This window comes from Pleurodeles waltl, chromosome 11 (genome assembly GCF_031143425.1).
Source record: "Pleurodeles waltl isolate 20211129_DDA chromosome 11, aPleWal1.hap1.20221129, whole genome shotgun sequence".
Classification (NCBI taxonomy): domain Eukaryota; kingdom Metazoa; phylum Chordata; class Amphibia; order Caudata; family Salamandridae; genus Pleurodeles; species Pleurodeles waltl.
This window is the reverse complement of record NC_090450.1, coordinates 17638363-17651385: the sequence shown is the minus strand read 5'-3', so window position 1 is coordinate 17651385 and position 13023 is coordinate 17638363. Positions and strand designations below refer to the sequence as shown.

At 48.2% G+C, this 13023-nt stretch overlaps 1 protein-coding gene across 5 annotated transcripts in view; it reads right to left on the bottom strand.

Moving 5' to 3' along the window:
• Nucleotides 1-13023, bottom strand: part of LOC138265246 (mucin-4-like) — a 422755-nt gene that overhangs the window by 38716 nt on the left and 371016 nt on the right. For all 5 annotated transcript variants that reach the window (XM_069212831.1, XM_069212835.1, XM_069212833.1 and 2 more), the window contains one exon: nt 7013-7083. In XM_069212831.1, coding sequence (XP_069068932.1) covers nt 7013-7083 — 71 coding nt within the window. The remainder of the gene's footprint in view (nt 1-7012; nt 7084-13023) is intronic.

The window sequence follows — 13023 nt, the reverse complement described above, 5'->3', positions numbered from 1 at the left end:
TTTTGGTAGGAAAACAACCCTGGTTTGCTTCACTAACTTGTCCGGAAAATAAAGTAGTGAAAATAGGACAAAAACTCAGGGCTTGCAGCTCACTCGCTTTTCTCGCAGAAGGGACAGCCACCAAAACAAAGTTCACATCCATAAAGGACTACTATGAAGGGGTTCTAAAGGGTTGCCCAGGAGAAAAATAAGAACTAAATTAATGTCCCACTGGGGCACAACAAAGGGAGTTAGAGAATACACATTAGTCAACCCCGATGAAAAAAAGATGCACAAAAAAGTGGATGGCTTCAGCCAGACAGACAAACGTAGGCGATGCTGCTAAATCACCCTCGACAGTACATACAACACAACTCCTTTGTGCAAGGGACAGTGCAAATTGAAGAACCTGAGAGAGTCTGGCCTGCAAGGGATCAACAGGTTTGTCTGTGCACCACACATCAATGTTGTTCTATCTGCCAGAGTAAACAGACTTGGTGGAATGGCGGCGTGCTGAGAGGATGACATCCACCACTTCCTGTGTCAGCTGAAAAGGGTTCTGATGTCCCTGCTCAATCTGCAGGCATGTAGGTGGAGACTTTGGGATTGTGGTGCAGTACTTTCCCCTCTGAATGGAAGAGATAGTCTGGTCTGGCAGCCTCAGCAGGGGACACAGGGAGAAGCACCAAAAATCTGCATACCACACCCTTCTTGGCCAATCCGGGGCAATGATAATGTCCTGGGCCGGGTCTTGGCAAATCTTCCTCAGAAACCAAGGAATCAAGGGTATGGGGGGGGGGGAAGCATAATGCCCTCATCAATGTATAACAGATTGCAAAGAACTGCTGGCACTGAGCATTCTCCAACAAAGCAAACAAATCCACCTGAGGAGTGCTCCATGGGCTAAGATGTCCTGGGCTATCTCTGGTAGGAGGCACCACTCGTGATCAGCAAGATGATGCAGATTCAGGCTCTCGGCCCTAACATTAAGAGACCCAGATGTCTAATTGGCTGTCAGCCAGATTCCTTGGCAGTGAGCCCAAGACCACAGTCTCAATGTTTCCAGGCAAAGGGGGAGATACCCTACTCTCCTTCACTTCCTGACATTTGACATCACTGTTGTGTTGTCTGCCAAGATCTGGATGGACTGACCTTGGATCAAGGGGAAGAAGCCCTTGAGAGCCAGCCAGACCTGTTTGTCCGGAGACCAGAGGCCTGTGATTTTGTGATCCTCCAAATGGGCTCCCCACCCTAGGGAGAAGGCATCCATCACTACAGTAGCCATGGCTGTAGAGGTGGCAGGGAAGAGGTTAAAGCTATCCACTTGTCAGGTTCTCCTCATTCTTCCACCAACCCACTCCTGCCACAGCATTGGGGGAGGTCACAATAGAGTCCAACAGGTCTCAACCATACCGAAGCCACTGCCGGCGGAGGCACCACTGCAGGGCCCTCAAGTGCCAATATGTGTGCATAACTAGGAGAATACAGGAAGCTAGCAGATCTAGAAATTGTAGGACCCTCGGGACTGGGACTCGCACACCTTGCTGGAAGGATGGGACTATGTCCTGATTGTTGTTCATCCTCTGAGGAGGAGCAAAGGCGCAGAGAAGAGTGGTGTCCAGTACTTACCATTTGAATTGGAGTTGCTGGGGGCTTCAGGTGAGATTTGGACTTATTGATGGAAAATCCCAAATCGAACAGCGGAGACGCTGTTGACTACAGATGGCGAGAAAGCACCTTGGGTGAACCAGCTTTGACTAGCCAGTTGTTTGGGTGATGTACCACCTACTGAGATAGTACATCCTCATCATCTTAGTGAAGGCTCAAGATGCTAATGTTAAACCGAAGGAGAGTACTGCAAACTTGTAATGTGCAGATCCCATTACAAAGGGCAAATACTTCCAGTGGGACCACAGGATTGGAATGTGGAAGTACTCATCCTGCAGATCCAGTGGAACCATTCAGTCTCCTGCTTCCAATGCCAGTAACATCTGGGCTAGGGTAAGCATCTTGAAATTTTCCTTTTTGAGGAAGACGTTCAACTCTCCGAGGTCCAAGATTGGGCGCAGACCGCCAACCTTCTTCGGCAAAAGAAAACAGCAGAAGTAGCATCCTTGGCATCTTTCCTGTACCAGCAATAGCTCCACTCCAATCTTGAGGAGTGCAGCCACCTCCTGCTGTAGGACAGCGATGTGATCTGGAGTAGGACAGGAAGGCTGAGGGTCGGGGAGGAGCCTGAACGAAGTGAAAGGTGCAACCTCCTTCTAATATTTGAAGGGCCCACCGGTCGGAAGTAATGGCATTCCAGACCAGCAGAAAGGAGGAGAGCCACCCCACTACTCCCCCAGGCTCCAACTGTGTTTGTGACAAGGAACTAAGATTCCTTTCCTGGGGGTGCAGGGGAACAGCAGAAGGAGGAGGAGGGTTGCTGGGAGGACTGATGGCTCTTTCCTCCAGCTATTGAAGGACCAGCAGGTCCTGGGGCTGCTAAGTCTGTGGCTGATAGGTTTGCCTCTGCCCAAAAGAGAAACCTCAGTCGAAGTCTCAAAAGTTACAAAATTATGCTGAGGCTAGTGTTGCTGGAGACGCAATGAGCGAGCTGTAAGTTTGCTGGTTCTAAATATTTCTAAAGCTGCATCCCCCTTTTCTCAAAACAATTTTGCACTGTCAAATGGCAGGTCAATCAGGTTAGACTGTACTCCAGTGAAAAATTGTTTTGAGCCAAGTGTGGCTCGGGCCACAGAATTTGAAATGCCAAGACCGAACTTAATGATATGCCCAGATACTCTCCTTCAGAAAGAACCTTTCGAAATGGCGCCTTCAAATCTTCAGGCACATGTGGCCCTATGTGGCACTACCAATTGGGCCACACGCAGCAGGGCATGATTATAAGGAGCCAGCAGGCAGTTTGCATTCAAAGATTTCAGTGCCTTGCTGCCTGCTGGGAAGAGCTTCTTTCCCCAAACTTCAAGTCGCTTGGACTCCCTATGTGAAGTGGCTCTGGGGATGGGCCCTGCAGGGCCCTGCAACTGCGCCGAATAAGCTTGTACAACCAAACTCTCTGGTGAAGGGTGGGCAGAAAGAAAAGATGGGTTTCCAGGAGCGGGGAGGTATCACCTATCCACAAGGTGGTTGATCGCTGGAGTGCATGATGGTTTCTCCCATGTTGCTAAGACAGAGTCCAGTCCCATTGTTGAAGAATAATAAGGGCTCCGAGGCTGGCTGAGCCTCAGTGAGAACATCTGTTCTCACCCCAACTGAAGGGAGCTGTAAACTGAGAACCTTTGCTGCTTTCCTGTTTGCAGAATACTCGCCCAGTGGGAAACTCCATTTCTATCTCCCATAAGGTACCCAATCTGCCGGCAAAGGACAACCCAGAGATTTGGTAAGGATTGTTAGACTCATCCTCTCCACCAGGGTAATAGTCCGGACACCCTGATTCAGAGCCAAACTTGTCATGGATCCTGTGTTTGACACTTTTCCTTAATCAACCTTTGAGCTTCAATTCTGGATCTATGCTGAGGAGGAGGCTCAGAAGGTTTATCTGATGTCAGAGTGTGGCTCAATGGTGAGGGTGAAAGTGGCATCAGTGGTATCTGAGGTGGCATCTGCAGAGGTGTCAATGGCAGGATCAAGTAGTTGGTCACTTGTGTATAAGCTAGAATAGGTGACTGGGACACTGATTCTATGCTGCTTGGCGCCATATGCATGAACACAAGGAGAACCAAATGGGGTGGCGCACCTGAAGAATTTGAGGCCCTGGCAAAAATGCTGAGCATTGTGTTAAGGAATGCTACTGGATCCATGCTGGGCAACTGGAATTCTGAAAAGGATAGGCAAGGTGCTGTAAAATTCCGATATCTGCGGAGCAGGCATAAAAGGATCCTGCTGGAATGCCACCAGCACCAGTGGAGTTGGGAAGACAGGTGCTAACATTTGTGTAACAGGCTCAAAGGTTGGAAACGGCTGAGGTACATGCGCAGAACAACCTGAAGCAGGGTCCGTAGGCCCTATTTAGACCAACTCAAGCTCAGAGGCGGAAGATCCTGAGGTAGACCAGGGTAGTTTGGCGGACTTACCTCTTCCCATTCGCTTTTGTGTTTCTTCTTCCTGGTCTCCAGAGAAGAAGTGGACCTGGATCAAGGTCTTGATCAAAGATGACTAATCCTCTTCTCATGGCAGCCCAGGCCATAAAGAGTTTTTCCTCACTTTGCTTAATGGCCCTTGGGTTAATGCTGAGGCAAAAGCCAAATTGGTGGAATCATGGTGGGAGCCCAAGCACCACAGACAGATGGAATGGGGGGTGTCAGTCATGGACATCTGTCCCTAGCAGTCTCTGCAGGACTTAAAGCCAGATCGCCTGGGTGGAGACATAACACTACACTTTTTCTGAAGACATTTTTACGAAGAATGATTTACAGCTCTTGTAAGAGATCAAACTCCAGATCCACATCAAAGGCACGGAAACAATGGAAAGGAGGTTGCTGAGTAAGGTGGATGCTATATGGCTCTGGTGACGTCACCTGACACCACTTCAATTGTTGTTTCCAAGCATGCACCCACATCCCACCTTCAACGTGAGAGCTTTGCAGCTTCCAGATTCAGTCTGATGTCTGGGATTCTTCTACAGTGAACACCTGGAAGCAGAGGGATCCATCAGAAGCTAGCATTGGAGCAGAAGAGACCGACATGATCTCAGACAGCAGACCTGTAAGCGTCAAAGTCTAACCAATGTTGACAAGACCAGAAAGGTCCATTGATACCAGGAAAGGAGCCACAGGCGTATGACAGGAAAACAGACCCTGAGGCAGCTTGGGGCTTGGAGGCAGACAATTGAGGGCCAGTTGAAGGAGAAGCATTCCCATCACAGCCTGAATGAATGCTGCCACCTGAGCAGGCACAGCATCAGGTGCTGCACAAGCTGTGAAAGCCTGGGCATAGAGCTGTAAAGCACCAAGATACCAGTGCCTGGACTCTAGCTAGCTGGGCCCGAGACAAATCTCAGGACAACACCAAGGCCAAAGATAGGGAACAGGGGTGTCAACAAGGAGACCTTCCCAACAAATGGGAGGTGTACCAGGTAACAAAGCAATCCTCAAGTGTATGGAGATGAATCGGTCACCAGGGAATCCCACAACTGCAGAACCATCTCAGTACTACTTTGAGAGTCAGATTTGGAGAAGGACTTGGTGAGACAATGCCCTCACTGACCTCAATGGTCCTTTGCAGCCCTGTGAACGTTCACTGGAAGAAGGCGAAGGGAGGGCAAGGGCAGGCAGAATGACAAGACTAGGTGTAAACCTGGTGACTCCAATCACTACCACCACAAGTACAAGAAAACCGAAGAACAGAACTTTGGATCCAAGCTAAAAATTAGGAAAATAAGGAAGGAACAGTTTCTTACCTGTAACTCCAGCTCTCTCGTTGGTGGAATCCCTATTGAAGTCATAAGCACTGAATAGTCTCGCCCACAAGCCACAAGCGGGGACCCCGGAGCACTTTTCCACAGTACATCTTCTCAGGTGTGTAGATGTTCACCTTTCTTTGGTAAAGCCAAAGATAGAAAAATTCTGAGATAGAAAAATATCATGCATCCTACAGGACTAGGCTACAATGGTCTCTATTTTTGACTCACATACTGAGCCCCAATGGGGCTACAGTGTCCTGCTTTACTTCATCTCTTAAAAAAGGGTTGTGAAAGTCATTTATGCTGTTTTTAACCAAATTCATTAAAATTATACACATACATAATTCTCCTGGCCCCTTTTTTAAGTGCAATGGGAAGAATTGAGCCATTGTAGCCTACTCCGAGAGCCTGCATAGTATTTTTTTTAATTTTAAGCGACTCTGAAGACCTTACCGAAGAAAGGCGAACATCCTATTAAGATATACTATGGAAAATTGCTCTGTGTTCCCTGCACGTGGGCAGGACTATTCAGTGCCTATGACTATCAATGGAGATCCCCTACAAGAGAACTAACAGCAGTGCACTGGGTGGTGGCTTATTTCGCTTCATGATGTGATGCCAGAGGGTGAAGCCGGACATAAGACAGAGCCATGGCGCCACCAGATGGAACGTGAGAGCATTTTCCAGCTCCATTCTGGCACCTGAGAGAATTCATGAGGAGAGGAAACTGGAGGTAGAAGTATCCATCAGAACTAAGGAATATTATCCTAGATTATTGAATAAGTAATGTCGGAATTGGTCATTGTGTTTCAATGCAATCCAGAAGAAGCAGAGGAACAGCTGACTTTAAAGCATCTGTTGAGAATTAAGTTATGCTGTTTAGTGTTTCAGCTTTATTGGATTTGCATCAAATGACAGCTCATTCAACAATGCACAGGGACTATGTTGATAAACAATGCCCATGTTTAGGAAAGCATATTTTAATCTCCAGGTGGTGTCTGAAGCTGAAAACCTAATTAAAGCTTTATGAGTTACCAAAACTAAGAAGCAGATTTACTAATATTCATTCAGTGCAGTAACCAGAGATTTTCAACTGCATTTGTTAAACGAAGAGATCAGGGCAGCGCCACATCTTCCAAGATATGGCGGTGGTGCCCTCTTACCAGGTGCTGATGCTCAGTTAGGCTGGCTAGTGCAATGCCTGCTTCAAAGAAGCATGTTTTTTGGTGAAAAGCCATCTCTACAAAGCTTTGTAGAGAGAACTCAGAATAGAAGTCAGAATCAAAAGCCATTGGTAGTGGGACAGGAATACCTGTGGACAAAACATGAGACACCCCTTGACATAAAGTAGTGCAAAATAGGACATAGCTCTATTTTGAGTTAAATTTAAGCAACTGTCCTGAACAAATAATGTTTTGCACTAAAAAGTAAATAACAAATCAATACTTTGCAAAGGTTTGCGTCACTTTTGGTGACTTTCCACCAGCACAAAGTGCTGACAAATCGGGTCCTAAGTGTCTGGACTCAGTCACAACTGACAATGCACTGAGGCCTGTTGATGTGTTCAGGTCTGCAGTGCGCGCCATATCCTAGAGATGCATGTGGTCCAGGACGGTCTTTACCCACCTCTTGCGGCTGTAGTTACTGTTCTTGTTGAATGTTATTTTCATTGTCAGGTTTGCAACAAGGTCACGAACCTGTGAATTACAAAAGAAAAGATATATCAATTTGTGACCAAAATCCTTTTCTAAAAGATGAGATCTATTTAGTACAGCTCGTTATCGAGATTCTTACTTGCATACTCTATTCTGGATCACATTTTGTTCCTGGGGTTCTCATACTTTGGGCAGAGGTTATGATAGATCACGTGTATAACATGCACCAGGATGTAAAGGCACACACAAAAACAAGCAATCTATTTCATCCGACCCAGGCTCGTCCTACGGCCACAAAGAAAACCATTACATAATATTAGGTGTTTATATGTCCACCTCGGCATTCAGTTAAACTTCCAGAAACAAAAAACTATAGTGGACACCACCATTTTCCCATCACATCATATCAGGGCACATTTTAGGTTTTGCAGGTGAATCTTTCATCTATTGTTGCAGGGGTTTTGTCTACAACACCAAGATGCTATTTTTAGTGTCCACCTTTGGGTGATGGAGGTTTCTGCACAGAGCAGCTGTATGTGTCATGGAAGGGGTCACATTAGGGTGCAAATCTCTGGTGGAAGTTCCACCAAATTCTAGGTTGGAAGGTGAAATTCTCATCACCAAATGTAGGCACTGAAAAAATAGGCCTAAAGTGTGGTAACATTGCAGATGTCCATTTATGTATTCTCTCTAATAGGCTTATATTTTATGAACACTATGTTTTCCTGAACTGACGAACAAGTTACTTACCTTTGGTAACACCTTATATGGTAGAGACTGTATCTAGCTGCATATTTCTTACCTTAGAATTTTTTCCAGATATCAGACTGGATCCGGACGATATTTCATGAAGAGTACCGCTGCACCAGTATGTTGCGTCATTCGACTCCATATGTGTCACTGGCTTTGTCCTCAAATGACATAAATGGCACTTATATAGCATCACCCAGGTACAATGATGTCAGTTTCTTTTTAGGTCTTTCCACACCAGAAGTGCCAAGCCATGAAGAATACTGACCACTGGTGTGGAAAACAAGGGCCCTGAAATAGAAGCAACCCTGTCCCTAGAAATCAGTTCGTAGAGCAGGGAGGATGGGTGGGTCGGGAAAGACCCTGCAGCTGGATATAGTCTCTATCAGATGAGGCGGTACCAAAGGTAAGAAACTTGTTCATATGACAGACTTCTAGCTGCAGATTCCTTACCTTAGAAAAGATAGACAAGTAGTACCATGCACGAAGGTGTGTCTGCAGACCAATTTCAAACAAGGAAGTCCTGAAGGACCGTGCAGGCAAAGTGCTTATTCCTAAGGACCTGACTGTCAAGGCAGTAATGCTTTGTGAACGTGTGCAAAGAGGCCCACGTTGCTGCCTGACAGATATCCAGGACTAGAACTCAGCATGCTGATGCAGTGGTCCCAGCTGTAGCTCTGATGGAATGAGCAAACACGCCCTCTGAGGGTTGCTTTTTGGCTAGTGCCTAGCAGATGTTAATGCAGAGTATGACCCATCTGGAGATGGTCTGCTTCTGCACAGCTCTTCCTTTCTTAACTCAACAAACTCCACAAAGAGTTGGTTGTCCACACGGAACTCTTTTGTTCAATCAAGGTAGAATGACAATGCTCTTTTTGGGTCCAGAAGATGAAGTCAGTTCTCTTCTTTAGAGAAATATGGAGGAGCATAAAAAGTAGGCAGAGTAATGGATTGGAGTACATGAAATGGAGTGGTCGCATCTTGCAGAAAGGCAGCTTTTGTACAAAGCACCAGTTTTTTCAGGATATACAGTGAGGTAACGAGGCTTAGATGACAAGGCCTGAAGCTCCCTTAGTATTTGGGCAGGTGTAACAATAGCACAAGATTAAGGTACCATGAGGCAAGGTAAATGAGGAAGTGGAAAAGAGAGGTACAAGACCCTCTAGAAACCTATTTACATTAGGGGTCTTGAAGGGGGTGGCTGGTCAGGCAACTGCAGAAAGGAAGAGAGAGCGGAAAGGTAGCCCCTGCGAGTGCCCATGGCAGAGTCCTGCTGGGCAAGAGAAAGTATGAAAAGGAGAACCTGAGAAAGAGGGGCAGAAAGGGGACCAACTTGTTTTTCAGCACACCATGCCGCAAATTGTTTCCTTCAGCAGGCGTATACTATCTTAGTAGAGGGATGCCAGGATGACATCAAAGACTTCGGGAAGAAGGTCAAAAGCTGCCAACTGTTGCCACTCAATATCCACGCAAAAAGGCTGCGGCTTGATAGGTTCTGGTGAAGGGCCATACCGTGCTGCTGCAACAGAAGATGCTCCCGAAGCTGCAGCCTGATTGGAGGATCAATGGCCATGCACAATAGTTCGGGATACCAGACTTTCTGGGCCCAGCTCGGAGCCACAAGGATGTCTTGGGACGAGTTGTTCCTGATCTTCTTCAGAACTCTGGGTAGAAGTGATATGATTGGAAAGGCATGCAGGCGGCCTGAGCTCCACTCAAGATGAAAAGCTTCTCTAAGTGGGAACCGCCTTGGAATCTCCAGGATGCAAAACTGCTGACATTGCGCATTATCCGCTGCGGCGAACAGATCTAATCAAGGCTCTCCCCACTGCTAAAAGAGACCTTGCACCACTTCCAGATGGAAATGCCATTTGTGATCTGCTAGGCATCTTCGGCTGAGTTTGTCTGCTCTGACATTCAGAGAACCTGGCAGATGTTCCAGCCATGTCCAGAGACACAGAGCCCTTTGACAAAGGGTCCATGGCCCCACCCCGCCCTGTTAGTTACAGTATCACATGGCGGAGGCGTTGTCCCTGAACACCTGCACTAGCCTTCTCTTGATGGAGGGTAGAAAGCCTTCCAATGGCAGTCGTATTGCAGTGAGTTCCGTAATGTTGATATGGAGTCTGGGTTGTGCTTGACACCAGAGTCCTCTGATTTCCACCTCTCCCCATCCCAGGAGTGACTCATCTGTCACTACTGTGAGATCTGGTTGAAGAAGGGAGAGGGGTCTTCCTTTGACCCAATTGCAGTTTGTTAGCTACCGCTGCAGGTACTTCGCAGGTTCCAACAGGATCTGGACTACGTTGGAGCGATTACCCTGATGCTGGGCTCACTGAAACTTAAGGTCCCACTGCAAAGACCGCATATGTCATCATGCATGTGTTACCAGCAGGAATCAGGAGATCATGAATCCTAACAGCCTCAGAGTCATTCTCACCTAAATCCAGGATGGAGGCTGAATCATCCGTATCATAGCCTAAATATCCTGGACTCACTATTCGGAGGATAAGCCCAAAACTGCATTTGGTCCAGAACAGCTCTGATGAAAGGGAGGGTCTGAGAGGAAGTCCCCTGTCACTTCGGCACATTTAAAGTGAACCCCAGTGAATGCAGGAGGTCTGCCGTAGTCTGGAGGTGGGAGACGAGAGCCTAGGGTGAGCCCACCTTCAACAACCAGTCATCGAGATAGGAGAGGACTGACACCCATTATCTTCGCAGAAGAGCTGCAACCAACCCATCAACTTGGTGAACATCTGAGGTGTGCTGGTAAGGCCAAAAGTGAGCAAGGCTTGTGGCCCACCGTGAACAGCAGGTAAAACCTGCGAGCAGGCAGGATGCGGATGTGGATGTGGAAATATGCGTCCTGCAAGTCCAACGCTACCATCCAGATTCCTGGGTCCAGGGCAGACAGGACCCGAGTTAACATGAGCATTCTGAACTTCGCCTTCTTGAGGACGCAGTTGAGAGGCCTGAGGTCTAGCAAAGGATGAAAATCCTTTTTCAAAACCACAAAGTAGCAGGAATACCATCCACAATCCACTTCTGGCATTGGCACCCTCTCAAGGGCTCCCTTGGCCAAGAGTGCCGTGACTTCCTGGCGGAGAAGAAATGGATTATCCCCTGTCAGCCAGTGGTAACATGGTGGTATGGGAGGAGAGGTGGTCATGAAGGGGAGGAAGTGGCCCCTTTGAAAGATCGGCAAAACCCACTTGTCAGATGTTACAGGCTACCAGCAGGGCAGGTGATGGTTAATCCTGCCACCAACTGGATGCCCATGATGTTATAAGGGCATATTAGGAAGGTTTGGAGGCTGTAGCTGCTGGAGAGCTGGTGGATCCGCTATTGTGGCTGCCCGACCCACAAGGTCTGTGTGTACCGTGCCCCCGGCCATGCAGAGGCTGCAAAGCATGCATGCCATGGTGGCTGAGAGGGTATTGGCGCTGCTGAAAGCCCCTTCTGGAGCCATGAAAGAAGTGAAAGGCAGATTGTGGGTGACATGGGGCCATAGAGAGGCCCAAAGACCTGGCCGTAGCCCAACTGTCCTTAAAGCACTTCAGCACCTAATCCACCTTGTCTCCAAAGAGACAGAAGCCATCAAAGGCATGTCAATTAGGGATGATTGGACATCACCTGAAAAGCCAGTAGTCCTCAGCTAAGTGTGACGCCTCAAGGCCATGGTCAACGAAACCGCTCTGCCCAGTGAGTCGGTCGTGTCAAGTCCACAACAGATGGTGAACTTTACTGCATCTCTCCCATCTGCAACAGCCTGAGAGAGCACGGCCAGTGCCTCCTCCAGGACTGTTGACAGCACCTGCACAACGATGTCCCACAGACGGTGGAAATTGCAGCCGAAAAGGCTGTCAGAAGACAATATCTTTTTCCCCCAAGTGTCCATTCTTTTGGATTCCTTGTCCAAGAGTGTGGTAGGGAATGAGTCCGGATTTATGAGGGATGTAGAGGGTTTGACCAACAAACTCTCTTGGGTGGGCAAGTTTGGGTCTCCGCGTCTGAGGCAGTGGTGATAGGAAATTATCCTATTCACATCAGCCCATGTCTGGTTTGGACCTGGACCCCGGAAGGCCATCAGGGAAGGCTTTGTTCTGCAAAGAAACTTCTTATTACAGCACCTCCGTCTCCAACGTTAGCCTTGACTGACACCAAAGGCAACTGAAGATCCAGGACCTCAGCTGCCCCTGTACCACCATTGCGAATGTGTTCCTTCCTCCATAGCCATGGTAGGGGAAGAAAGCATTCCAGTATCTGGAGAAGTATCTAGTTCACTGGCTTCACCCAGTACCTCACACCAGTCCATATTTGGATTGTCAGAGGGCTGGTATTCTACAGGGCCCAGTTAGCCCTCCCATTCTTCCCTGAACCCTAGCCCATAGGAATGGGGCTCAGAATCCGCAGGAAACGGTATTGATAGACGCTGCCCCAGCTCAGTTTAGACTTGGGGATCAGAATAGGGGTGGCGCCGCAAGGAGCATAGGAATCGGGACCGGCGCTGGAGAAGATTGAGATGGTACGACTAGTGCCAGTACGGATCCAGGAAAAGATCCTTGAGGCTCAGTTGCAGCCAGGGCAGGAGCTGCCAGTGAGGAACCAGAATGGGCCCCTGCTGACTCTTTGGTGCCCGAAAGCACACTAGAGGAGTCAGCCCACCCAAAAATGAGGAGCATGCCCTTATCGAACTCTTTATGTTGGATAGGGTTTGCTCCGGCTCCCAGAAATCCAGGGAGGCACAGAGTCGGTCCAGGCGCAGGCTCTACTGGAGTCAGGCCTCAAATGCTGATGCTCCTGCATCTCCTTGGCGGATAGTCGCAGAGAAGTCGAAGACCTCTTTGACTTCTTCTTATGGCAAGACTTACTTCAGTGTCCTTACACCTTGAAGTGCGATGAGGATCTCAGACCCTGTGACTGCTCGAGGGGACTTCCTCTTGACTAGGACATCGAATGTTGCGTCTTGCATGCCAAGCCACCAGGAGCCTGAGGAATTGCTTCCTTAAGGCCTTCAGGTTCATGGCACAGCAGTCAGAACACAAATTTGGATTGTGGTGGCGTTTGAGGCACCACAGGCAAACAAGACGCGGCTCTGTCACTGATATTGGTCAGTGAATGGTGCCGCGGGGCTTGAAGCCAGCCTTCTTGGAGGACATCCCTCCCACACCAGGAGGAAAAAGCTTCAAAAGAGTCAACAAAACATCAAAAAGTTTCAGTCAGAAAGTGACT